Source organism: Pinus tabuliformis, chromosome 1_2 (genome assembly GCF_031772625.1).
Source record: "Pinus tabuliformis cultivar Carrire ecotype Pingquan chromosome 1_2, CPIR1, whole genome shotgun sequence".
Classification (NCBI taxonomy): domain Eukaryota; kingdom Viridiplantae; phylum Streptophyta; class Pinopsida; order Pinales; family Pinaceae; genus Pinus; species Pinus tabuliformis.
The window spans coordinates 140296086-140321732 of record NC_142298.1 but is presented as its reverse complement, the minus strand read 5'-3'; the positions used below and the strand labels follow the sequence as shown (position 1 = coordinate 140321732).

The following is a 25647-nucleotide window of genomic DNA, read 5'->3' as shown; positions in this document are numbered from 1 at the left end:
CCAACTGTACGAAGGGATGTAAATTACCTATTTATTCATATAGTGGAGGAGCACAGGGGAAATTTCTTTTTGGGGACTTGCTCTGGCTATTTATCTCGTTGGCTCACGATAGTTCTATCTTCTATTAGAAGATGTTCAAGACTAATTATGGGCAGTGCGTTGTTGTGGGGCATGGTATAGCTAACCAGACAGCGCTGAAGTTGATTATCGAGCTAGTAACCTAGAGTTGGTGCTCTGTGATCTTGAGTTTGTGCTTTGTGACCTTGGCTGCCAATCCCTATGACTGTGTTTAAGACCATGGAGCGCCTTGTCTAAGCCTGTGTGAAACTCAGTGAATGACCAAATCATTGGTGTAAACTTCCCCTGTGCAAACATTTCCTCGGACTCTGCATCTGGTTTAGGGAGCCAGCTGCAAAAAGGGTTGCTGTGTAGTTGGCCTATGATTGGGTAGAGACGTTATACCTACAATAGCCTTTCCATAGGTTGTTAAGGCACTCAAAATTCTATGGAAAGTATGGGGGGCAATCAAATTATTCATGGGGTTTAAGGGATAGCCACCAATAAGAAGATAGAAGTTCTAATATTGTATCAAGGACTCCTTTAACTCAAAAGGAAAAGGATCGCAAGGGCCACAATGGTGGGGGGGCTCAACAATCATTCTCCAAATGATGCACAACCACTAAAAAAATCGCGCAAGGCAAGTACAATGTGACATAGAGCCACCAGTGGATATCTAACTATTGAATCAAGGTGCAGTTATCTGCTGTCATTTGCAGGAAGTCCATCAAAAATTTGTAACACATGATCAAAGAAGAACAATTCTGCCAAACATAAAATCGCTAGGCAATACACCATCCATGTGAGAAATTGTTTCCATTAAAACAAATTTGTGACTAGTGGAAAAATATGCAGCATATTAAAGAAAGGTTAAATCAACCAGTCGAGGGCATTAATAAGCTTGTCATACTAAGCCATTAGGATATGGTATCAAGGTCGAGAAACAAATTGTGAGCATCCATTATAGGCCCCATCACAAGAACATGGGACATAAGACACATGTTCAGTAGTTATTAACTCCGTGCACATTTACAGGTTGCATTGGGTTAAACAACTGGATTATTCTTAAGGTTTGATGACCTCAGCTTGCCTAAACTCACTGCAACCCTATTCTAGGGTACTACTCCTGAGGTCCTTGACCCTTTTCGAAGATTGCACCCCTTCTTCTACTGCTCAGAACAAACTACGGCTCTCTTTGCGGTTACACTATCCACTTCAGCCTACTTTCTATAACTTCCACTGCCATAGATCAAACCCTCTACTACCCTAACGAGGCTCTGATCTAACCTTCTTCTACGGTTCAGCCTAACTCGGCCCTCTTCCTAACAACCTCGATCACTATACACTCGGCATGCAACTAGCATATTAATCCTTGTATTGCCTGCATCCTTCCAAGCAGAACCTACTGCAGACCTCAGTTGCTCAACTAACCAACATGGCTAGCCTTACTACGCCTCCTTTGCTTGCGGCCAGCCCTAGACAACTTCAGCAGTATTTGAATTAGCCTCAGATTTGGCCTTTACTAGGTCTCGACCTTCCTTCTAGGCACTCGGACCTATCCAAACAGTCCTAGAACAGCAGCCATTACTTGGTAAACTTCAGCCCCTTCTGCAACCCTCCTCAATTGCAGAACCTTGGCCTCTCCTAGCTGTCTAGACCAACGGCCAACCTAGGCTTCTTCCTGTAATTCTTCTTGGGCAGAACTCGACCTCCTCTAGGGCTCATCTCCAATGGTTGCTCTTTAACAAGGCTCTGATAAGGCAGAACCTTGGCCTCTCCTATTTTTCTAGCCCAACAACCAACCTAGGCTTCTTCCTGTAATTCTTCTTGGGCAGAACTCGACCTCCTCTAGGGCTCATCTTCAATGGTTGCTCTTTTAACAAGGCTCTGATACCATGTTGAATTTTTTATAATAAGCACAGTAGAAACCAATCTTCTAATCTGATAATTACTACCTAATGATCTTCAAACAATTTATCTAATGCCCTTGATATCATTGAGCAATTATACATAGTAAATTTCAACAGTAAATGCAGGAGAAACAATAAAGATCATAAAGAGACAGCCATGCACAATAGAGACCACAGATTTTCCCTAGAAACCCAAAATTGGGAGAAAACCCAACAACTTTTATTCTAGCAAAAATCATTATTCAACAAGGTTTACAATTCCAAATTGTCTAGAAATCTATGCCAAAAATCCAAGTCCAAACTTCAGTCAAATTCGTCCTTTATTTGCTTCTACGTGTCGTTGTTGTAGAAGAGAGATGATGATAAGTGAGTGATCAAATGAAGCGTCACTTCATGTATATATATACAAGTCGAATGGGGGCATTTACCCAAGGGACACGTCCCTTCATGAGCTAGGCCGACTTGTCCTTTTTGAGTCTACATGATGCCCAATACAAATTGAATTTTTATTTTTATTTGCATAAATCTTCTAGGCCGACTTAGAAGACCTCTTGGCATGTGGGAATGTCTCTTGATGCTACAAAAAAAATCAACACAAAGGACACACAAAGAAGACAAGTATGCAATGTCAAGTTTCTTACTTTACCAATGGAACGATCTTTAATCGAATGAGAAAATTGTGTTGCTTCATGTGAGACTTGCCAAAGGAATAAAACAGAGACTATAAGAGTCCAAAAATATCACTTCAGACTATGAGAGTCCAGGAATATCACATCTCTTGTTCATTCCTAATCTAAAATGGGAATTTGTTAACTTGGACTTTGTTACAATTTTGCATCTAAAAATAAATTCCCAACACCAAAGAAAACGAACTAGAGGAGCCTCATTTGGAGTTAGAAGGGGAAGCACGGAATTTAGAAGGAATTGAAGGCTATATGATGTTGACAAATCTAGGGGCATCAGATTAGATGATTTCTCTTAACTTGATAATTGCTTGTGATGTATTTTTAAATTTAACTTGATTAGTTTCTTCTTGCACTTATTAGTATTATATTCTTATCATCAAACAGCGACGAAACCATAAAGAACAATAAGACAATAGGAGACAAGATATAGGCGATCAACCAGGGCCAAAACCTCTCCTTTTGAGAGAAAAACCCACGAGAACTCTTCTCTTCTTATAGAACTTCAAATGGAAAATTCCAAGACCTATGACCCTTGACCAAGATCCCTCCAAGACTAAGTCAAGCTTCTTCTTTAAAGAACTTTCTTCTAGCAAAGTCAACCCAAGTCGATCCAGCTTCACAACTGTTGCAACTCTCTGCTTCAACCTCAACTTCAGAACTACAACTGAGACTACAATTTTTCCGCTACTGCAAAAACCCTAATTTCTACACGTGTGGAAGAATAAGGTGCTTTTACCCTCTTTTTCTCCTTCGCTTGGGATGGCTTCTTCTTCTAGGAAACTCAACTTTTAGAGACAAATCTAGACTTGACTGCGATTTGATACTTCCACAACAGAAAGTAGCCCTAAATATCTCGCACGTGTGATGTTTATAGCCCAAAAACGATCCTTAAAACTTTGCTTTCCTCTTTTTTAGATTCTTCTTCCCTTTGCTAGATATTCTTTGTTCATCTTGTGCTTCTACGAACTTGATTGATGTCCTTTGCAAATAAGTCTTTGAGCTTTATAATAGAAAATGTTTCTGGGGATGTCTTCTTGTAGGTAGTTTGCAAGAGATGAGTTCCTTGGCCATGCAACCTCCATGCTGCTCTTAGAGACCCTTATCCCTGAGTTGGTGAGTGTACCTTCCTAGAAAGCAATATGTTGTTTTAGAACTTAAAAGATTGCATGTTTATGTACCTAAGACACCCAATTTGTCTTAACCACCCCATACATGTGTCTAGTGATCAAACACGTGGACAAAGTGATACGTGGTTCCTGTCTATCATACACACTCCAAACATGTGTCCAGGATATTCGATATGTTGCTCCTGCCTCTTATACATGCTCCTTACATGTGAACAATGCAGGATGTCTCTGGTGCATGTCCAACATACAAGAACAGCGTATCCACACCATTACATCAATTACAAGTAAAGTGGGGGGGCAAAGCACAGTGGCAGTGGTGGTGATGATGAGTTTGATTATGAAATGCCTATGGAAGAGTACCCACACCATTAACAACAATTACAGGTAAAAAGGAGGGGCAAAGCACAGTGGCAGTGGTAGCAAAGATGAGTTTGATTATGAAATGCCTATGGAAGAGGACGATCCATGAGTTATATAATTACCCCTCTTCCCTAACCTATCTAGATGGGGGGCAGCTCAACCAACAACCACAATAGTGGTTAATAACCTATTGGCACTCAGCTAGACTCGAACCCGAGCTGGATCAAAACTGAAGACCTCATGGCAAACTCCATCCTAAAATAGTCTATTTGAACTAACTAAGATAAACCTCCGAGCCTTTTTTAAAAGTATATGTATGTATGTCTCATTTTGAATGTGTGCATGTCCCATGCCAGATACTTAAATACCCCGTCCCCATTTCAGGTGACTTGTTGTGTACTATAACAGGGTGCCACACAATTGAAAATTGTAGTACTAGGCTTGAGAAATACTGCCTCAAGCAAAGTGTTCTCACACATAAAAGAAGCTATATATTGAAAATAGATATGCATGACTTCAATTTACCTCAGCTACAAGTCGACAACTTTTGACAGCTTTGCACAGCTAGTATTAGACTTGTAACATCTTCCTCATATTTTTCAAGTCGTATTTTTCGCCCTTTTTGGCCAAACTTGTATGATGCCACTGTTTTGCAACTTGTTTTACTTTTTGCGCTTGAATGGATTTGTGCTTGTGACAGTCCAGCTGACTAACATACACTTGTATCATTGATTGCAATAAACTACAGTGATGACTCACATTGCAAAATAGAAAAGATAAAATTCAGTAGTACTCAATAAATAGAAAGAAATCTGTATGCATGTGCACTGCTTTTTAAAACTTATGGAAGTCCTGAGACTCTTACATCTTGTCGTCCTTATACAAGTAGCGTCAATAGATTTGGATGTTTGTCAACCTTCTTAAAGTGCAGCAGCATTCCTCTCTTAGCATACTAGTTGTAAAAGTACCTCTTTTCATAGCGGTTGTACCTGTGGTCACGTATTAGCAAAGCACTTGGTCTTCAAGGGGTTAATACTTTGACAAATAAGGCCTAGAAAAGCCCTAATGGCGCGTTGGGGCTAAATATTTCGTTATGTTATTGAAATTTACCTATGTGCTCTACAGAGTTACCTGGTAAACCCAGTAGGTATAACTGTGTGCCGAAGTTAAAATAATTTCGTGGCAAACTAGGCATGGAGATAAAAGGAAAACTTGGACCAAACCCAGAGGGAGTTTGGGTTCCATGAAAGAAAGCAATGCATCTGCTCGTATCCAATTTTACTGGATACAAAATAAACTCTAACATAGAAAAAGACCCACCTACCGAAATTCATGCTGAAAAAAAAAGATAATAATAGCAAAAATAAACCTTATAAAAGATACCAGTGCTTACCTACTTCAAATGGCTAAAAGGTGAACTAATCGGTGTTAAGGCAATTGAAAACAAATGAGACAAAGGTTCGAAAACTGGGAGGGGAAAGAATTTAATTGTACCTAAGGCCACGCGAAGTGCGTCGACATCACCCACTTCGGCTGCATCCATGGCCGCCCTGAGCTCTTGAGAAATATGGACCTCCGGCTCAGCCAGGTCTATCCATCCATCATCGTCTTCCATTCGTTCGTCTTCATCACTCTCCCAGTAGTCCTCCTCTTCGTTGAAGCCATTGCGTCTGTGAGGCACGGCCATGGCTCCTTTTTGGCTTCCTCTGTTATGTTCCCTCTCCTACAATAGAACGGAAGACTCCAATAAATCTGTTAGGATTTGTATATAGGGACTTGCTTTAGAAGGGCTAGGGCTTCTTGGGATTATCGAATCAGAATTGCCATGAGGACCTCCAACTTGATTGCAACGTTTCCGTATGATTTATTCCACATTAGAGGTTAAGGTATAAAGGTGCAAGTTTTACTGATTCGATAAGGAATTCGTAGAATTTCTTCCCACCTGTTTAAAATATATATATGAAAATATAATAACAATATGAAAAAGTAGTTTGATATTCTAGGAATACTACCACATTGTTGGTGGTGGAATAATGTTAATAAAGGTATACAAATATGCTTCATGCAAACATATCAATATTATGTCATGGAGTAATGATAAAGCAGAGTCTATTCAGGAGAATTAGATAAAATCATACAACTAATTCAACGCAATGAACAATATTTACCTTCAAGTGATATTAAGTAGGTTAACATTTTTCAATTTTGTACAAATGAATGAGCTTGAGAAAAAAGTGAACTTTTTAGTTGACATATGTCACCCTCTTGGCACGGCACATCCACCTAATTCTTTAGAATTAATCTCATGACATGGTTTGGAATTAAAGCAATTTGTTAAAGTATTATTGTTCAACAAGCAAGCAATGTTTCTTTAATGGGCAAATTTATTGTAGTAGGTAAATACAATTTATAAAAGATAGGAAATTATCGAATTCAATAATTGTGATGGGTATTTATTTACTAAATTTATTAAAATTGGCATTGACTTGTTTACCTATTTTATTTGATGAATAAGTATGAGTTATGAGATATAAAATATTATTTAATTAAAGTTTAATTTAATTTATAGATGAAATAGTTTTTTTATTAAAATTAGGGAATATAATTTTAAGTAATATTGTGATTTTTTGTTTTTAAAATATATTTTTAAATTGTTATAGATTTTTTAAAGGGCATTGTGTGATATAAGCGATCCGTCCAATGTTTTGGATGGGAACTCCATCCATCATGAGGGACCCAAAAGGGTCTTGAAAGTAAATGAGAGTTGGAGCGCCTTTATATAGGAACCTATATGGATTATGTATTCATTGATTAATGGTTAAGAGGTTGAGATAATATTAGAAATAATATTTGATTAGTTGATTATGGGCCAAGAGTTGAATAAGAAGGATAAGGAAGTTAGAATTTTGACTAAAGGAGGAAGGAGGAGATAGTTGAAATCTATGTTAAATTTAGGATAGTAGATTAACAATTAATAGATAGTTAAAATTCAATAAATAATTAAAATTAAAGAAAAAAATTATAAATAATTTCCAAAACAAAACAAAAATAATAATAATAATAAATAAATTTATATTTGACCTGTTCCATTCATATAAATAAAAATGATAGAGATTGATTAATTGAGGAACATGATTTGAACAAGAAGGACTAGGAGAATTATGTTTAAAAAAAATTAATAAGATATAGTTATTTAAAATTAATTAAAGAATTGAAATTACATGAATAATTTTTAAGATTGGAACCTAGATAAATTAATGTCGTATAAAATTTATATGATGATTAAATTAAGGATTATTAAGATGACTAGCGGTTAATGATTTAATAAATAATTTCTTATTTTATGGATGATGGATAGAAATTAGAGCTGGAAAATTGAAGAGGTTAAGAATTAAGGAAGAGAGGTAATAATAAATTTTACGGGGTTAAGAGGTAAAAGAAACTTTGAAGATGAATAGAAATTTATTCAAGAGATAAAAGAACGCCAATTAATTAAGCTGGCCAACAAAAGGGAGAGAAAAAGGGGGGTACAATTGGAGGGGGATAGGGATTTGGGTCAAGAGTCATGGATGAGATGGTATGGATGAGATGGTAGATGACAGGTTTCCAGGATTGGCTAAGCCTGTAACCATCTTCCCTATTAAAATTATCAGGATTTCTTTCTATTTTGAGGGCTTCTCGTATAATACGAGAGTGGTAAAAAGGGGCAGAAGCAATAATTTTTTATTGATTGAAACAAATTAAGTGCTTGGATTTATATGAGTGCTCTGCGATGGCAGACTTTGACAGACGGTTATGGTTGGTGTCAGCAATATGTTCCTTGAGGCGAGATTTGAACGGATGACTCGTTTGACCAATATAAGATTTATCACAAGAACACTGGATTTTATAAACCCCTGATCCTAGCATTGGATCAGATAAGTCTTTGGGTGAGTGAAACAATTGCTTGAGGGTTTTGTGGGGTTTGAATACGGTTTTTATGCTTTTCTTAGCCAAAATCTTGGCAATAAGATCAGTGGTCCCTTTAATGTAAGGGAGGGTGACTTGGCCACAAGAGAGAGACGGGTATGGTTTTCTGGGTTTAGGGTGAGAAATAGATTGGAGCGCTTTGGATATCTGACTAGAGGAATAGCCATTGGCTTTGAAAGCCTTGACTAGATGGGATTTTTCAACTGAGAGAGATTGGGGGGCAGAGATCTTTAAAGCTCTCGAGAAGAGGGTTTTGAGAACACCTGGCTTTTGGGATGGGTGGTGATGAGAACGGGCGTGGAGATAATGGTTAGTATGTGTCTTTTTTTGATAGACTTGATGAGAGAGGGAGCCATTGGGGAGGTGAGTAACAAGCACATCTAAGAAAGGGAGGGATTTGTTGGATTCAATTTCCATAGTAAACTGGATAAATGGGGAGATGCTATTAAGATGGGACTGAAAGGCATCAAGGGTGTGGCGTCCATGTTGCCAAATGACAAAGGTGTCATCAACAAACTGGAACCAGCATTTGGGTTTGAGATGCCAAGAGTTGAGAGCTCTAGCTTCAAAGTGTTCCATAAAGATGTTAGCCACTACAGGAGACAGGGGAGCCCATTGTTGTCCCTTCCGTCTGCTCATAGATGGTACCTTTAAAAGAGAAGAAGGTCGAGTTAAGGCAAATTTGGATTAAGTTGAGGGTTTCTTGGTCAACTAATTGGGAGATCAAGTGAAGAGCTTCGGGGACAGGGATCTTGGTGAAAAGGGAAACAACATCAAAACTGACCAACAAGTCATTGTCATCAATCGGGATGGATTTGGTCTTCTCAATGAAGTCCGCAAAATCCTTGATGTAAGAGGAAGTGGAGCCCACAAATTGTTGAAGGTTGGTGGCTAGATAATGGCTCAGCGCGTGGGTAGGAGCTCCAATGGCACTAACAATGGGACGAAGGGGGATATCTTGCTTATGGATTTTCGGTTGACCATAAATTTTAGGAGTTTGGGGGGCCTGGGGAATGAGCTTGCGCTGAATGGTAATAGGTATAGAAGAGGACTTTATGGCTTTGGTAACCAGCTGAGAAATATCATTCAGGGGGTTCTTAGGAAGGATTTTATAAGAAGAAGAAGACAAGAGATCTGTCATCTTAGACTCATAATCTACAGTGTTCATGATAACTGTCGCATTACCTTTGTCAGCTTTAAGGACAAGGATATTAGGGTTATCATTAAGGCACTTGATGGCTTGGAATTCCTCTTTAGATAAGTTAGGGCTAGGAGGTTTAGCGCAACACAAAATTCTACCACAATCTTGCTGAATTTCTTCAGCAAAGTGAGGAGGGAGGTTTTGGGCCATAAGCTCGATGGAGAAAAGGATCTCTTCAAAGGGAATCTTGCGAGGAGCAAGAGTGAAGTTGAAGCCTTTTTCCAGGAGCTGGATGGTATGGGGATCAAAGGAGAGCGAGGAGAGGTTCACTACGTAAGTATATCTGTAGCTGGGGGAAAGGGAGACTGAGGGTATAGCAAAGGAATTGCACATTGATAAAGAATTCTTAGAATTAATATTACAAATCATATTAGGGGAATTATTGTCTTTTTCAAGTGACTTAGAATTCGAATTTTCATGAATCCCAATAACATTAGCATGCAAACTTTAATTGATAGAAAGATTAATATGATTATTGAAATTATTATAATGAATAGATTTAGCATGAGACTACTTGGAATTAGAGTGACTAGAAAGAGAATCGATGGAAGAGATATAAGAAGAAATGTTATTCGAAAAGGGATTAAACAAATTAGAATTTGGATTAGAATTAGAATTGGGAAGAATTAAGGGGGCATTACTTAAAGGGGCATTACTCTCAAGGTTATCTTTGGTCCCTGATGATGGATGGAGTTCTTATTTGAAATGTTGGATGGATTACTTATTTCACACAGTGCCATTCCGAAAGTCTATAACAATATGAATCACTCATATATTTTTAAATGTATAAATGGATTTTGCGCCTTAAATAAATAAATAAAATCATAATTTTTTATTGTTTAAAATACAGTTTTGAATATATAATTTATTCAATCCCTGAAAACCTCTAGAGCACTGGAATTCTAATTAAACTAATTAAACTCAACTTTTAAAAAATCTAATTAACATGTATGGATTTCAATCACATAAATTCACCTACTTAATGAACAAGTATAATTTATAATAAATAGAATAACATTTAATTGAACTCATTAAATTCACTTGAACTTTGTGGGTGAGTATTTATTTCACTAAATTTACCAAAACTTGCATTGGCTTCATCCACGTGAATCCACCAACCACGTGAGTAAGTATAATTAATAATAAATAAAATAATAACATTTAATTGAACTCCTAAATTCACCAAAAGTTGCATTGGCTTGACCCACATAAATCATATTATTTATAATAAATAAAATATCATTCTATTGAACCATTATGAGTGGAATAAAATCTTGCACCTAATTTCAACCAACTTACATGACAAGATGATGTTGGTTAAAAGCAATAACAACACTTTACTTTTAATTATTAAATAATTATCTTAACAAATCATTTATATTTCCCCACACTTGGGGTTTTTTTCAAAAAAGAAAAAAACAACAAGGTTTTATATTAATAAATAGACCGTTCACATATGACATATATTTATAAAATTATCATTTTTAATATTTTAAGAGTAACACGAAAGAAATCACGTATTTCGAATTTTGTAACATTTGTTCTTGAAGAAGTCTCAGTGAAATATATGAATAAAATTAACTATATAAAAAAAGGGTATGACATTAATAAAATATGGAAATATGTAGATCAACATCAGTGAAGTGGAAACTTAAGTGAACGTGATTTTCCCAATCTTTTGAAATTTGTCGTCACAGTATGCATAGAAGTTGATCTCCCCTAGTTGATATCTATGTCTCATCTTTGAGAGCATCAACAATACCATTTTGTTCCATGTATATATGAGAAAAGGTCACCCCAATAAAATGTCCAATCAACATCCTAATTCTATTTATCCAATTAAAGAGCATGGGAGGATCAAACAAAGACTTTTCATTTGTGCATTCAATAACAGTCTTTGAATCCCCATATACATGCAATGTCTTAATAGATAATCATTTTGCACAATATAATACTCCCCAGAGAGGAATGATCTCAACCCAAGTGTTTGTACCTAAACCATTGTTCAAACAAAAATGATAAAAATGACTTGGTTCTATGACAATGTATGCCTCACTGTCACATATGTTTTTATTTGCAGCCCCATCAAAAAAACCCACATGATATTTGCACTAGACCTTCACTTGTTGTATACATCCCAGTGTTCCCTTATGAGCCATAGGTAGAATTTCATTAAAATATGCACATATTTTTATGCAAATGCTACTAATGTCCAATGGAATATTTTAAAAAAGATTTGCATTTTTACTCCTCCATATGCCCTAGAAAATGTAAAATGGAAGAGCTATAAATTCCTTAAATCTTGACTTCCATTCCTTCAAGCATGTTTCTACTGATGTTGTATTTCAATAAGTAGTTATGTTTAAGACGTTCAACACTTCAATCCAAATGCAGAACTCATAAGGACACTTGAGAAAAAGGTGAGAAACATTCTCATTTCCCGCCTTACACATTACACATCTACCCGGACCTATGAAACCTGGGCTGCATAAGTTATCCCATGTTAATATTTTATTATGACAAACCAACCACCCAAAACATTAAGCTTTAGGGGAAAGTTCCATTTCCATATTTTTTGAACCACCATCTTTCCTCATATCGTTGGTGTGCTAGTGTAATATACCTATATCCCTCCTTAACGATGTTTTGACATTATTTTGTTTTACCTTCCCATGTATATTTTTCTTCCTTTACCATCAATGTAGTTCCAAAGAAATATAAATTGATTGCATACATACCCCATATCTCTGTTAATTCTTCATATAAACCCAAATCTCTAGAGCACATCTAGGTAGGAATTGGAAAGTAGGATCATTTGCAACATGTATATGATTTAAAAAAATATATACCCTTCTTATGGATGTACTTGATGAGATAGTATGGCAATGTATGATTATCAAAGAAACCTTTAATAGGGTTTAGTCCTATCTCCACCAAAGTGCTCGATCCAATCTCCCACCTCAGGTTCCCTATCGACCAATGTTTGACCTTCATAAAATTGTTCCATATGTATGAGACTGGGCAAGGAACCCATGCCCCAGACTTTATCCGCTCCCTTACAGATTGTTTTCTTAGGTATTTTTCCTTTATAATCATTTGTCAAATGTATGTTCCAAATAAAGCATGCCACAATCTCTTCACTACCAATGCCCATCCAAATTTCTCAATGTTCTTTAAACCCCAACCTCCATCCTATTTTGTCATATAAATGTCCTCCAGTCGAACTAGATGTATCGTGTTTACATCTTTGGCACCCAACCAGATAAAGTTTGAAATTATGGTGTTAATCAGCTTAATGATATTTTTAGGCATCAAATAGAGGTGCATCTAATATACAACAATGCTCTACAAGACCAACTGAGCCAGAATCAACCTACCCCTAAGTGTCAACCATTTTTGTGATCGAAATGCCAATCTTCTATCAATTTTTGGAATCAACCAACACCATTCGTTAATACCATAGTTGTTCGGTTTCAAGTGGAAACTAGGATATTTGAAACCCATATCCATCACGACCACCTCAACAACAAAACTACCAACAATCTCTGAAACAATGATCTGTTTAGAAGACACTTCAATCAACAGAGTTTTTTATTTGCTCATATACAGATGATCCAAATTCTCTTAGATGCCAAGATATTTTACTTTTGTGATGTTAGCATAATTACATGTGAAATAGTATGAAAAAACCACATGTGCATACTCTAAAGAAGAGGAAACATAACGGCAACCATCAAATCAAAGAACACACACAAGTTGATAATGGAGTTCGCCCAGATCAACGAGAATTGATGGATTGGAGAACAGAAAACTGGCGATCAAGGTTCTAGGGTTCAACAAAGAGAGTGACAGAGGGTAATAGGTACCCATGGAGGCACAGGGAGGAGGGAGCTCCACTCCCTCCTATAGTAATGTGGTTTCAAATAGAGGAAGAGCAGGGAATAAGAACAAGCCTCCACAACCCTTGGAGGTCAAGACAAAAAACACTGAAACTCAGAAGGCGGAAGGCAGCAAAACCCATGCAGAACAAGGGACCCACGAAGAAGACCAATAGGAGGAGAAAGCGGAAGACAGAGGTCAGGGTACAGAGAATAGAACCAAGATGGGGCCCTGTAAACCCAAGACCATAACTAAACCGCGGGTTATTTTAAATGATCTAGCTCTGCAAGAGCACAGGGATCACATGGCAAACTATGCCATTATATGCAAATTTATGGGAATTTGGCCGTCAAAGAAAGCGTTGTACACTTGGATAAAATACAACTGGAAACCAAAGGGGGAGTTAAATATACATCTTGGATCCAAGGGTTTTTTTACAGTGGTATTCACAAACATGGAGGATAAAGATAGGATTTTCGAAGGAGGACCATACTTCTTTGTAGCTACTGGACTCTATATGCGGCCATGGACGATGAACTGTGTGCCAGAACGAGAAACCTTCACTTCGATACCAGTATGAATTAGACTCTACTCCTTACCTTTAGATTACTGGGTGCAGAATCTTTAAAAGCTATAGGCAATAAATTAGGTCATTTCTTAAAGATTTCAAAGGCAACTCTACGAGGAAAATATACCTCCTATGCTCATATCTGTGTGGAGATGGACCTATCAGGAACCCTTCCAGATGAGGTCATTCTAGAAGTCTATGACGAGGAATGGATTCAAACAGTTAACTATGAACATATCCTGTTCAAATGTCACAAATGTCATGAACATGGGCACCTATCTAGAGATTTATCTCTTAATAGAAGGGAGGAAGATCTAAATACCAGCAAAGGGAAAGATCAGAAAGGTTTCACCAAAGTAGGAGGAAAAGGAAAAGGAGGGGGAAGGAAGACACAAAAGAAACCTACTAAGAAGGATAACAAAACAAGAAGGCACAACAGTTTTGAGATCTTAAGAGAAGAAGATGTAGATGGAGGTGATCAAAAGAGTATAGAGAATCAGACAGCAAGGGGGAAAGGAAAAGAGATCAGCATGTAGTTCACACATGAACAAAATGAACACACGACGGACTCTTTGAGTAAAATGGAAATAGAAAAAGACCATGAAACGACTCAAAGTGAAAGTGGCACAGAGGACCAAGGCTTACAAGAGATCCTGGAGAGGGAGAACCTAGAGCTGGAAAAGTTTCTTGAACAAGGAGGAAACCTGGGAATAAACTCCATACCTCAGGAGGACGTTGACAAGGTACAACAGATATTCCTTAACAAGTCACATCAAACAGCTGCAGGAGTCAAAAGAGGACATGATAACCAGGAAAATAAAGGGACTTCCACAATAGGATTAATAATAGGAAAATTAACAAAAAACCCAGGCAAGAGGAGGGGAAGAAAAAGACAGAAATAACTACTGCTGGAGTGTGGCAAACTCATGATTGACTCAAGAAGGATGAAAGACCTTTCTAGTTACTCCTTTAAAACCCCACCCCAATGAAAATCACAACCTGGAATATTACAGGACTAGGGAGTAGAAGAAAACAGAGGAATCTAGGTAACAAGATCAAAGAGGAAAAACCTGACATAGTATTCATTCAGGAAACAAAATGCTCAGTGGAGAAGATCAGAGAAAAACATAGCAAATGGTTAAATAGATATGAATACCTTGAAGTTAAGGCAAATAAATCTGTTGGTGGCATTCTCACTCTATGGGATCCACAAAAATTTGGTGTGATTGATGCGGAGGCTTCCAGACATCACCTTTCTTTGATTTTCCAACCGGTGGGTGATAGGTAATGTTACATGATCACCAATGTCTATGGTCCTCAGCCAATGGAGGACAAAATTCGACTCCTCACAACACTGGAGGATATGAAGAAAAGATACCTAGCTCTACCCTGGATTCTAGGAGGTGATTTTAACATGACCAAATCACTCACGGAGAAGAAAGGAGGCACTAGAACAGTTAGTAGGGATTTAGTTGCCTTCCAGAACTTCATCACCAATATGAAATTAGTTGATATGGAAACCAACAATGTAATCTTCACTTGGAATAACAAAAGGGGCGGCCCTAGCCAAGTAGCCTCAAAATTAGACAGATTCATTATTTCAGAGGAACTTCTTCTCATGGGAAGTAGCTTGAATGCGCTCATCCTACCTTTTGAAGGTTCAGACCATTGGCCTATTCAATTAGAAGCTTCTCTATTTGGTAAACTGATGAACTCCCCCTTCAGGTTTGAGAATGCTTGGCTCACACATTCAAATTTCCTCACAAACATTGAAAAATGGTGGAAGGAAGAGCTACACCTTCAAGGTACAAAGATGTTCCTTCTACACAGCAAGCTCAAACACATTAAAGGCAGACTGAAAGAGTGGAATAAAAAGGAATTTGGCAATATCTTCAAAGCTAAAGGAGATGTGGAAAATAAACTAAAGGAAATAAACCAAATTCTTATCACAGAAGGCTATACAGATGAAAGGAAAGAGATGGCAGAGTCACTCCAGCATGATTGGGAAAACAGATGTCTACAAGAGGAAATATTATGGAGATAGAAATCCAGAGTACAATGGATTAAGGAAGGGGAGAGAAACACCAAATTCTTTCATAGATCCACCATAGCTCACAGAAACAACAACAGAATTGTGAAACTTACAGATCAGCATGGAATAGAAAGAAACACTCATGAAGAGATGGAAGAGGTTCTAGTCCAGCATTTTCAGAGAATTGTTGAGGAAACCTCGGAAGATAGATATCAGTTTACGAAAAGATTTACTCAATACATTCCTAAATTGGTTTCTAGAGAAGACAATTACAATCTCAACAGACCAGTAACAGAGGAAGAGATTGAGGAAGTCATTACAGAGATGCACAATGGGAAAGCACCAGGCTCGAATGGCTTCAATGTGGACTTTTTCAAAACATGTTGGAGGATAGTAAAATAGGATATTCTGGAGGTAGTGGAAGACTCTCGAAGATTTAAGACAGTCTTGAAGGCGCTCAATGAATCTTTCATAGCCTTAATCCCCAAACAGGAAAAGGCCACCTCTCCAGACAGATTTAGACCTATAGCATTATGCAATGTGGTGTACAAAATAATATCCAAAGTAATTGCCAACCATCTCAAACCACTCCTCCCTACCCTAGTGTCAGAGGAGCAAACGGGCTATGTGGAAGGAAGACAAATTCTTAATAACATAATTCAAGCACATGAAGTGGTTCATTCACTCAGTACCAATAAACAGGCAGGGATGATAATTCAGCTGGACATAGCAAAGGCCTATGATAAACTTAGTTGGTCGTACATAAGAGCAGTACTAAAAGCCTATGGCTTTGATCACAATTGGATTAAGTGGGTCATGGCGCTAGTTACCACTGCCAGCTGTTCAATTCTTCTCAATGGCTCTCCCTCCAAAACCTTCAAGCCTACTAGAGGACTCAGGCAAGGTGATCCTCTTTCTCCTTTCCTTTTCATTCTAATGATGGAAGGGTTAAGGAGAGCAATCAGAGTTGCTAAGGAGGAAGGGAGAATTCAGGGTCTGAGACTCACTCAAGATGGGGACATGGTGACACATCAGCAATTTGTAGATGATACTATGCTTCAAGGCACACCCATAGTCAAGGAAGCCAGAGCATTTAAGTAGATTTTGAGTGAGTTTGCCATGGCAGCAGGCACAGAGGTAAGTCTCACTAAATCAAAGATTTTCTTTTTCAATATAGATATTTCGATTCAAAGAAATCTTTCCAGAATTTTGGGCTTTCAAAGAGAGTCATTTCTCGTGAAGTACCTGGGAGTTCCCCTCACTGACAAATCGTTACACAAGGAAATCTGGGAGCCTATTCTAAATAAGCTAAAAGATGAGATTAGAAAATGGACAAATAGAGCCCTAAATCTAACATGGAGGCTGATTCTAACTAAGGCTATCCTCCAAAGTATCCCTATCTATATGTTATCAACCATTCCGGCACCAACTGGTGTAATTACTAATATAAGAAACATTCAAAGAGACTTTCTCTGGGGGAAAGGTGAAGAAAAGAAGAAATGGGCCCTAGTGGCATGGGACAGGGTATGCAAACCAAAATCCCATGGTGGCTTGGGTCTTCATGACCCAGGAATTCTTAATAGAGTTCTAGGAGCCAAAATCTGGTGGAGATGGCTAAAGGAAATTCAAGCCCCCTAGGCAAAACTATGGAAGCAAAAGTATGCAAGAGATTGGCAAGAGAAGAACCTCATAAGAATGACAGGACAAGTAAAAGGTTCTTCAATTTGGAATAAGGCATGGGAGAATAGGGCCCTAGTCCAAAATCATAGTTTTTGGGAGATTAGAAATGGAAATCTGGCATGGTTTTGGGAGGATAATTGGTAGCAGGAGGACAATCTCCGCAGTGAAGAATTAGCAGACATTCACACAGATACCATCAACAAAGGATTAAGGAGGGTAAGGGACTATTGGGACCACTCAAGGAACAATGGGAAATGGAGAATATGGAAACTTCCAGATTATAGTGAAATGGGCATGATGCATACTCAAGCTATAGCCCTTAACGGTCTTTTGGAAAAGAGGCAAATCTTAACCTCAACCTTGGAAGATCAATTAAGATGGGGAAAGAATAAGACAGGTCTCTTCACCCTTAAGGAGGCCAAAAGGATAGACACAGGGCTTAACTATCCAAACACTGATAAGACGTGGAAAGAACTCTGGGATAATCCTCATTGGATGAAAGTCAAATTGTTCAAGTGGCTGGTTCAACAGGGCAAGATTCTGACATGGGATAACCTAAGGAAAAGAGGCTTTGTTGGCCCCTCAAGATGTCACCTATGTGGACAACAGGAAGAAACCACTAATCATCTCCTGAATAGATGCTCATTCACCACAATACTTTGGAACTGGGTTGGTGATGTCTTTGAGCAGACACAAAAATGTAAATGACATCATTGCTACATTGATAAACTGGCAGAATTTTTATTTTTAACTATATTTATTTATTTTTATTTTTTATTTTTTTTATAATGAGATAATAACCTCTGCCTGGGCGCTAACCCCAGGGTTCTTAATCTGGAATGTTTGGAAGGAGCGCAACAACAGGATTTTCAAGGATAAGGTGAGCCCGGTGAGCAGCATTCTAAAGCTAATCCTTAAACAACTCAAAGAGTCTGTTCATATCCTGGGAGGTGTTGATACCGGAAAACTCATAGGACAAAGAGAGGCCAGAATCTTGGAAAAGTTAGAGCTCAAGGTTCATCTCCCTCAGTGTTCTATGCAGATCAACAAGAATACCTCAGCTGAAAAAGCTTCCTGGCAACCCCCTTCTCATGGTTTTTTAAAATTTAACATTGATGGGGCCTCTAAAGGAAATCCAGGTGAAGCAGGTTATGGAGGGGTCATGAGGGATGAGGAAGGAAACATTCTGGTCATCTTCCACAGTTATCTTGGAAAAGCAACCAACAATATGGCTAAGCTCATGGCGATGGAACTATGCTTGGAAATATTGCTCAAGTACAACATTCACAATGTCATCATTGAGGCTGACTCGGAATTAGTCATTAATTTGGTGAAGAGGGTTAATGCTGGCACTGCACCTGAGAAAATATCAGGACACTAGCGGCTTCTGCAAGTCTACCAAAGAATCCAATCACACCTAAGAGTGTTAAGAACTCTTAGGTTGGTGCATGTCCCCAAAGAAGCCAACAAAGTTGCGGACTGGCTTGCTAATGAGGGGGTTCGAAACAAGCATATCGACTTGTACTGTTGGTGGGAGGAGGTAACAGATGACAAGATGAAGGAGGAATGCTCATCCCGGGCCCTCAGTGACAGACAACAGTTTCAGGAAAATTCAAGAGATGGAATTTTACTTCATGTCAATGATGAATAAGTTCACTTCAGACAGTTTATCAGAGGATATGCATTGTCGGTTCTCTAAGGGTGCTTATAGAAACAAAGGCAGAAATTGAGACAGAAGATATCTGCTCACAGGAGAAGGGATTCCATGTGAGATGAATGCCACAGAGTGCCAACTCCACTCATATGGCATTCCATGCAGGAGGCCACCCTTCCGGCCAGGTCTTCCTCGTACAATGCGGGGGAGGTCAAAGGAAGAGATTACTGGGGTCAAAAACTGCTCAAGATATACCACCTGCTTCGAGCGCCCTCTGAGGTTTTCTTGGATGACAAGCGATGCCATTCAACTAGCGATGTGTGGAGGGGGGTGAACAGTGTTTACCGCCTTCATCGTTGGGTAATCCGCGAGCGGATGTGCGGTCTGATTTGTTTTGTGGCCGTCAGATCCAGAGGAGGAAGATCTACGGCCACCTTTTGGCGTGCAAGTTGGTGGGCCTGAAAGGACAAAACCACTAATGGTTTACCACCTTCATCGGGTGCCATCTAAACCAAAGTCGGTTTTTTTCAAAAGCTAGCGATTCCACTCAGGATGCAACACGTGGCGGAGGACCGGAAAAGCAAACTGCCTTCATCGCGCAGTATTTTGCGGGCTTTTAAGCCACGCGATATGGACACCAGCCATTGGATCTGAAGTAAAAGATCAATGGTCAACGTTGATCGTGCAGCTTGAGGTTTTTTCCGCGGGCTTTGCCTCCGCGCGTGTTGATTTTTGACCGCCGAATCGCTAGGAGATAGATCTTCGGTGGGTTTTGGGGAGCGGACTTTGTATCCACTTGCCTGCTTTTGGTTCTAGGGCAGTCTAGACATTGTTTCTGTTTGTTTTTTTGGAGGTTTTTTGGGCACTTTGTGTAATTTCACTCTCCCTTTGTGGGAGTTTGTGCCTCTATGTTGTCACTCTCCCTTTGTGGGAGTTTGTTGTAACCTGTGTAAATAGTTATTTTTTACCTAAGTTAATAGAAGGACCGTCTCTTGCTTTAGCAAAAAAAGATAATGGAGTTCGCCCAATGTGGGTTATGTCTTCAGGCCTGGTGTCAAGAGTGATGAGGTCGCTTCATTAATTGTTACAAGATGATGATGAGTACATGATGCATTCTTTGTCAAATACAAGGATAAATTTCCTTAACTAGAGTCGCATGTCTCTCCACGAGATGTTCTTCTATAAGAACTCTCACTCATATAAGCTCTCATTTAGTGTGACAAAATATCAAACTCTCACATGAAGTGGCATACAAGGATCCTCCAACAAAATAGCAAACAAGGATATCAACATCAAATCATCATCTCAACAAAAATCGAAAGAAGACATGGCATTAGTGCATCTTATACCTCCACTTTTGGGGATGGCCTGAAAATGCACACCTATGTTTAAGAAATGGATTGCATAGTTGAATTCCTGACAAAAAATCGTGAAATTTGACTATCAACTTAACCCCTTTCTAACTCTGTCAAATTTAGTGTCCCTGAGAATCTCAAAGATTCTTTTTATGGGCTCACTGAAATTCGGTTTCCCAGATGAAGAAACTGATCACACCATCATGTTCCCCCCAAAAAACTGAGAAGAATGAATATAAAGTTGGCCTAGTTCTGAAACTGTCATTTTTGGGCCTTTAGGGAATCTTTTAGAGTCTATGTTGATTCATGTATCAAGGTTCCAACTTCATGGTTCTGCCCTCAATATTTTGCTGCTGAAAAATTTAGTACTCAGATAAAAAACCGATCACGCCATCAAACTCCTAGCAAAACACTAGTTCATTTAAGTATAAACTTGGCATGAATCTAACACCTTCAAAAAAATGGCTCCAAAGGAATCTAAAGATTCCTCAACATCAAAAAATATCCCTGCAAAGATTCCCGGAGAATCTGTCTCAAAATTCACATCGTCAAAGTTTCGCCATCATGATTTTGTCTCGGCTCTAAGTTTCGGCATGTATTCAGGGTTCCATAGCTTTTCGTTGGCTCTCGGCCCCCATCACTCGATTGGTCTTGAATTAAATACAATTTTTTTGGCAAAAATTACCACAAAGTGTCCATTTGGTATTGTGGTTAGTAGACAAGTGGGAAGACATAAGTAAGTCTTGAAGTTTGCTAGTTCAAACTTGTGGACCCAACATTTTTGGTATGGGCGTTATTATTTTCACCGCCCGTTACATAATTTGTTATGTATGGTTATTAATTTTTGTTTTTTTTTCAAATTTGGAAAACCTATCATAATTGTTAATTATAACTATAAGCTTTTATATATATACCCCAAGCTTATATGTATATACGCCATTAGTTTTACTTTCCACGTAGTTTAAATATGATTTGTGCATTATATGGTGTATTAAATCAATCCCATAACAACCTCTCTTTTTTTTTCTACAAACGAGCCAAATCTCCATATGTTAACATATGGTTGTATGGAATATGGTTAACTATATCCATATGTTTGTTTCAACCTCCACCACGTGAATTTGTTTTGTAACAAGGAGCCACTGTTGTGGCACTAGTCCCTGCCGGTTAACAGAACAGTTTGGTCAGTTATTATTATGAGATTTAATTTGCGTTATCATGAGAGCTGGTTTCCATTACTAGTGTGTTGTAGGCATGCTTACTTGTATTAAGATTTAATGAATTGGATGGCCAGTTGTTGTATGAATTTTTTGACTTTATGCGAAGAGTGAAATATAATGAACTTTGCCTTTGTTAAGTAAGAATTGTCATAAATGTCATTGAACTGATAAATGTTTGTAATGTTGAGTTTGTATTTCTTAAAATAAGATTTGTTTTAGATATAATTTTCCAATGTTTCATGATTTAAAAAACGCTTAGATTAATAATTAAAATATAATAAAATTTAACAGTGAATCATAGAAAACTTGAGGGAAAAAAACTATCAAAGGTAATAATAATGCATTATAATGTATGAAGAATTAGAGAGTGTTAAAGTAAGTTATGTATTTTAATAAGCACGAGGTATAAAATATATTTAAATGCATAATAATGAATTATAATGTACGAAGAATTGGAAAGTGTTAAAGTGAGTTATGTATTGTAATAACCATGGTGCACAAAACATATTAAAATAATAGGAAGGTGTTAAAGTAAGTTATGTATTTTAATAACCATGGTGCACAAAACATAGAATTTTCTTACTTTTTTACATTTGAATATTATGGAAATATTCATAAATTGATAATGACCAAATAAACATTATTATGAATATAAATTTGTTAATTAAATTCGTGGTGGAGAGTGTTCAATGTTTACATAGATCATTCTCGAAGGTCAAAGAAGAACTTAAGCATTTAAAAATTATAGTTATGGAGTCTTGAACCCATGATTGAAAGATTACATATCAATGATTGAGGAATTATTCCATGGTCAAAAGAACAAAAGATATATTTATTTAAAAATAATGTTTATCATAACTTTAGTGTGAACTTGCCCACGGGGCTTTGGATTGACGGTGAATGGGTGTCTTGTTAAGACACTCCTTGCGATAGGTCACCGGTTCAAATCCCCCGTGGGTACTTAGGTTAGTCTTAACATAGAAAAAAAAAAACTTTAGTGTAAACTTTAAATTTGTCCAATTACTAATTAGCAAAGAAAATAAACCCTGCATCTAATTTCTAATTAGTAATTTGTTGCATTTAATTAATAATTTGTTGTGATGCAAAAGGACATGACTTTTGGCCTTTTTTATAGTTTTGGGTTAGTAAATATAGCATCTAAGTACAATAATAAAATAATTTTGATAAGTTTATTTTATAAATTAAAAATTAAAATAAACAAATTAAAATTAAAAAAACATTTAAACTTTACGAGTTGAAATGTAAATTGATCATGATCTCCAAGAAAAAATTCATTAGCTTTTGGTGTTCTATACTCTTGCTTTCTGCAATATCATAGTATTCAAATTAAAAAATATAATTTATAATTTAAACTGATAAGCTAATACATTGTGTAATAATATATTGAATATATATAAAAATATATATTTTTTACACAGAGAACATTGGTTTTGGAGCATAAGCAGTGGCAGTAGAATCCAAATTCAAAATATAATGCAGTTCATGTTTATCAAAATCGTTCTGTCATTTTTGTTGCAAAATACATTTATGTCAAGTCAAAGAAATGGCACTTTATAGGCTGGATAAAGAAGTATTGTGTCAGTACAATGTCAAATTTTGTGCTGTAACATTTTGTCATTCTGTCAGTACAATGTCATTTTGTCAGCAATGACAGCACTTCATTCCAAGTCTCCATGTTTCAAAAATTTCAGTTGAAGTCCTAGAATGGCTGCAACTGTGCGTTCAGATATTACAACTTCAACTGTAGTTTTTGTGATAAGCTCACCAGCTGCTCTGACACTGCCAAAGGTGATATACAATGCCAGGGACATTAGTACAGAAATGGTGATCAGCAAAACCCCCATGATAGCAGCAATCGACAAAGTTTTGCAAATCTTGTGTACCTTCCAAATCTGGCAGAACTCCCTTGACGAAGAATTGGCTCCTCAAACTCAGAGAAATTGCCAATACTGTTTATATCGCGATTTGACTGAATTTTGAAACAAAGCATATAGTTAGTACTACAGGGGTTGGTGTTTGCAGACAGATTTATGCTTAATTATCTTAAATAGAAATTTAATTGCAGCAAGGAATCTGCTTTTATTCTAAGAAATCAAAATCAAAAAGTAGCAACAGAGGGACAGTAGAGGAATTGTTGGCAAATGTTGGAAAATGTCGGAGGGAAATCAAGAACTGCATACAAAATGGGTGCACTTGTTTGCTGTGGAGTGCCTGAAATTTGAACCAGTGCTTCAGATGTTCCTGGTCTAACTTCAAGAAGATTAACTTTGGCATGAGAAATCTGTCCATACAAAGAAAACATGATCAGTAAATAAAGGGTCTTCATAGCAAGGTATATCAGATAAGCCATCACATATGCATAAACCTTTCGAGGCAACAAAATGCAACCATACCCGGCATTGTCTCTCTCAACCATATTTTCCACTATGTGCTCTTTCTCGAGATGGAACTCCCTCTTTCTCGAGATGGAACTCCAAGCAGGGATTTCATTGCATCGTATGTAGTAAAGCCAATTGCCACTGAAGGTACAACCTGCCGAGACCAGAATGGCAATTATTACTAATCAAATGTCAGTTTTGCTAAACTATTTAATTCCCTTCTGTAGAAAATAAAAACCCAAAATGTCATGTAACCATTGGCATCACCATAAACAATGAAAAGCTCAAACGCCAGCTTGGGCATCCTTCTATTTCAAAAAATTATCTGGCTATACTGTATGCCATAGCATATGCATAACATTAATAGGCCACATTGGCAACAGAGAATCACGAAATGCTGGCTAGCGAATCAAACAGGAGTCAAGCAACTCAATAATTGTGTGGCTGATGCTGAAATTTAAAATACATGCAGCAATAAATTACTTTTATGCAACGAGATTATAAAGTTTACCTTTACGTAATTAATACTTAGCCCAGAAAACATCTGCTTCCAGCCTTGTCTTTGAACAATGGTAACAAGACCATCCAATGTTCCTTTGAACTTGGGTTCCATTTGTTGAAGAGAAGATGCACTATTTTGGTTAGCTGATAATGTCTGTACCTGTAGTGCCACTCAAACCATAATGGTCAATTTTCAGTATCATAGACTTAAATAGCCTGTATCTTTGACTTAAAATTATGAATACAGTAAACCAAGACTCCAGTTACCAAGGAAATAAAATGTTCAACCTGCATTTGTCGTCTAACAACATCCAGAGGATACGTGCAGGTATCAACAATCGAGCTTCAATCACTAGCCATTTAACACATTGTTATTTGCTCTAGCATTGAAGCCAAATTTATCGCTAATCTGATACTGCTGCCATGTTATTTCATTGGGGCAAAAGAATATTCAAAATAGAAAAGTCATAAGGTATACAGGAACCAGTATGTGGCAACAGTTTTAAATATACAGAACAGGTCCTGTCAAAAATTGATCCACTACAAAATTCTGAAAATGACAGAAACTGTCATTTGCTAAAATTCTGAAATTGAAACATGATACATTGAACCAAGCGATTATAACCTAAGTCGAACCAAAGTTTTGGGGTGGAAAGGTTTTGGGGTCTTATTGCGGGTTTCGCATTGTTCGAGGTGAATGGCAGGCTTTGGCTCAGTGTTTGATGTTATTGTGGTACAGATGAGAGTCCTTTTGGGGGTGGAAAGGTTTTGGGGTCTTATTGCGGGCTTCGCATCGTTCGAGGTGAAGGGCACGTGGTCCCGCGACTCCCAAGCGGATGTGTAACGCTCCTATGAATCGGACAGTATACAATTGATTTGGTAATAAATTTAGATTGATTTACAATCAACTTGGGTTACGGCATGTACTGTGGTGGTCTTATCGGCGGACAACTATCCCTCCTCGAGATCCTGGAAAGTTACTCGGCTTGGGTTTTACCCTGTTCGCGCCCTTTGGGTTATTATTGTTACTTGGTTGTTTAGCTCTGCAG

The 25647-nt window shown here is 37.6% G+C and overlaps 2 protein-coding genes across 2 annotated transcripts in view; both read right to left on the bottom strand.

Annotated features, from left to right (window-relative positions):
- Positions 1 to 6013, bottom strand: part of LOC149204911 (Ankyrin repeat family protein) — a 58859-nt gene extending 52846 nt beyond the window's left edge. The window contains exon 1 of the mRNA XM_089394826.1: positions 5635 to 6013. Within this exon, the coding sequence (XP_089250952.1) occupies positions 5635 to 5827 (193 nt within the window). The 5' untranslated portion in view covers positions 5828 to 6013. The remainder of the gene's footprint in view (positions 1 to 5634) is intronic.
- Positions 6014 to 24070: 18057 nt separating this feature from the next.
- LOC149204910 (mitochondrial carrier protein CoAc1-like) lies at positions 24071 to 24922 on the bottom strand. The gene is made up of 3 exons (XM_089393387.1): positions 24887 to 24922; positions 24609 to 24758; positions 24071 to 24251 (listed from the first exon to the last, which is right to left on the bottom strand). Exons 1-3 carry the CDS (start codon positions 24890 to 24892, stop codon positions 24144 to 24146), a joined length of 264 nt encoding a protein of 87 aa, XP_089249513.1. The 5' UTR covers positions 24893 to 24922; the 3' UTR covers positions 24071 to 24143.
- Between the last annotated feature and the right edge of the window lie 725 nt (positions 24923 to 25647).